Consider the following 2,228-nt stretch of genomic DNA (forward strand, 5'->3'; position numbering starts at 1 on the left):
GCACATGCCCAAGCACCCAGCCCTGGACAACAAGAGCCACCAGCGCACCGGCGGGCAAGGGGACAACCCACCAGAGGGCATTGTGGCAGGGAAAGCAGTGGGCCCTMAAATKAACCCGAAGAAGGGGCCGCCCAAGTCCCAGCCTGACAAAAATACAAGTATACACAAATACAATCACACAGTCCCACCCTCATCCTCTCACCCATTCATTCAAAGACAGACAGGATGGACGCCAAACTCCACTCATATTCTCCATACATACTCTATATCCCCCAGGTCCAGGACATGCACCCGTCCCTTAAAGAGGGCAGCTCACGCCCAAACCCAGGAGGTAGACCCCTTCAATCTGGGGTGGAGAGGAGCAGACAGCCAAGTCTCGGCCCGGGCTGCACCAGGCCAATCGGCCAGACCCCTATTCCAGCAAAGCCCCGACCATCTTTCTTGAGTCCAACAGGAAATGGACATCTTGCATCAGACTGTTGCTGTGAGAAGATTGAAAAGAAAGCGCTTCATCCAGATTGGAGACACTTTCAGTCTCACTACAGAACAACATGTTCAGGCTGGCTTTGTTCGGTTCGGTACATTTCCGACATCAGAACACTATTTGTCACTGATTGGTTAGGGGTGGAGTCACTGAGCTGTCCTTACAAAAACAACTCGAGGCGCCATTTTTTTCTATTGTAGCAATTACACTCTCAATGGCAGAACAGAGATCCACACCATGGTCCAATGTTGAGGTGCAGGAGTTTTTGTGCTTGGTGGCAGAGGAGAAAATTCAAAGTGAGCTAGATGGGTCGACTCACAACAAAAAAGTGTTCAAGGAGTTGTCGGAGCTGATAGCCACTACAAAAGAACCCTAAAGCAATGTCAGGACAAACTGAAAAAGTTGAAGTGCGATTCCTGCACGATTCCTGCACGATTAAGGACCACAATGGAAGGGGCTGTTCAAGTCGGTTCAAACTGGTTCAAACCTACTGCTACGTTTAATGGTTGCCTACAAACAGCATTACCGTCACCATCAGGCAAATACGAGTGACAACAATTTTCGGATTGTGGAAATGCCCAAAACACACTCACTTGAACCAGACTGGAACGTCAATGGAAAAACAACCGAACTGATCCATTCCAACACTGACCATACTGACACTACACTAGGTGGCACTAGTGAAAAAGGGGCATTAGTACCAAACCCAGACACTCCATACTCCCACAGCACCCCCCACAGAATGCCCCAAAGACCAGAGTCATGAGCCTTCTCCAAGTCCACAAAACACATGTAGGCCAGAGAGGCAAACTCCCACAACCCCCTTAGTAACTCCGCAAGGGTAAAGATCTGGTCCACTATTCCACACCCTGGACGAAAGCCGCACTGCTTCCATTGAATCTGAGGTCTTCGATCGAAGCCTGCCTTCCAACATCCTGGACTGATCTTGGCTGGAGAGGGTGAGAAGTGTAATCCCACAATAGTTAGAACACACACTCTGGTCCCCCGTTTTAAAAATAGGAACCACCACCCTGGTCTGCCACTTCCCAGGAGTTGTACCAGTCCTCCATGTGATGTCTCGGGGCAAATCTTGTCCACCCCTAGGGCCCTGCCATTGAGGAGCTTTTTGACTACCTCAATACCTTGTGATTAATCTCTGTTTTATGTTGTAGCCTGACAAGAATGGATCAGTTAGGTTTTATTGACATCTGGGGTCTCAATGGGGACACATAGTCAGTCTAATGACCTCACACAACCATCATTCAAAAGAAATCTTTAAAAACATGTTGGTTTGTCRCCCTGACCACTGGTCCATCCCATTGATGAGGATGAGACTATTTTCATTTTTAAAAAACACAATCTCACATTCAGCACTTTCACACAATAACCCAACAAGACTTTTCAAGCCAAATGTCAAACCTGCATGAGTTGGTTCTCTGGTGTCAGCTGCACCAATCCCCTGCCAGTTGAGGCTCATGACCATCTTTTCTGAGTCCAACAGGAATTGSACAGTTTGCATCAGACTGTTGCTGTGAGAAGATTGAAAAGACAAAGCTTCATCCAGATTGGAGACACTTTCAGTCTCATTACTACAGAACAACATGTCTGTTAGTTTCCTCACTTGTGTTCCAGACTCTGATCTGTGTTTGTGACTTTTACTGCTTCAACTGGGACTTTGACCTGAAAGCATCATAATGAATGTGACAAATGTTTCCTATTTCATCCTTTCTGCTTACTTTGACAC

The 2,228-nt window shown here is 47.3% G+C and overlaps 1 protein-coding gene across 1 annotated transcript in view; it reads left to right on the forward strand.

Moving 5' to 3' along the window:
• The first annotated feature begins 4 nt into the window (after window positions 1–4).
• LOC106526240 (olfactory receptor 2K2-like) overlaps window positions 5–2,228 on the forward strand; it is a 3,167-nt gene continuing 943 nt past the window's right edge. Inside the window, exons 1-2 of the mRNA XM_014020804.1 lie at window positions 5–97; window positions 277–331. Of these exons, the coding sequence (XP_013876258.1) occupies window positions 5–97; window positions 277–331 (148 nt within the window). The remainder of the gene's footprint in view (window positions 98–276; window positions 332–2,228) is intronic.

Source organism: Austrofundulus limnaeus, unplaced genomic scaffold (assembly GCF_001266775.1).
Source record: "Austrofundulus limnaeus strain Quisiro unplaced genomic scaffold, Austrofundulus_limnaeus-1.0 Scaffold266, whole genome shotgun sequence".
Lineage (NCBI taxonomy): Eukaryota > Metazoa > Chordata > Actinopteri > Cyprinodontiformes > Rivulidae > Austrofundulus > Austrofundulus limnaeus.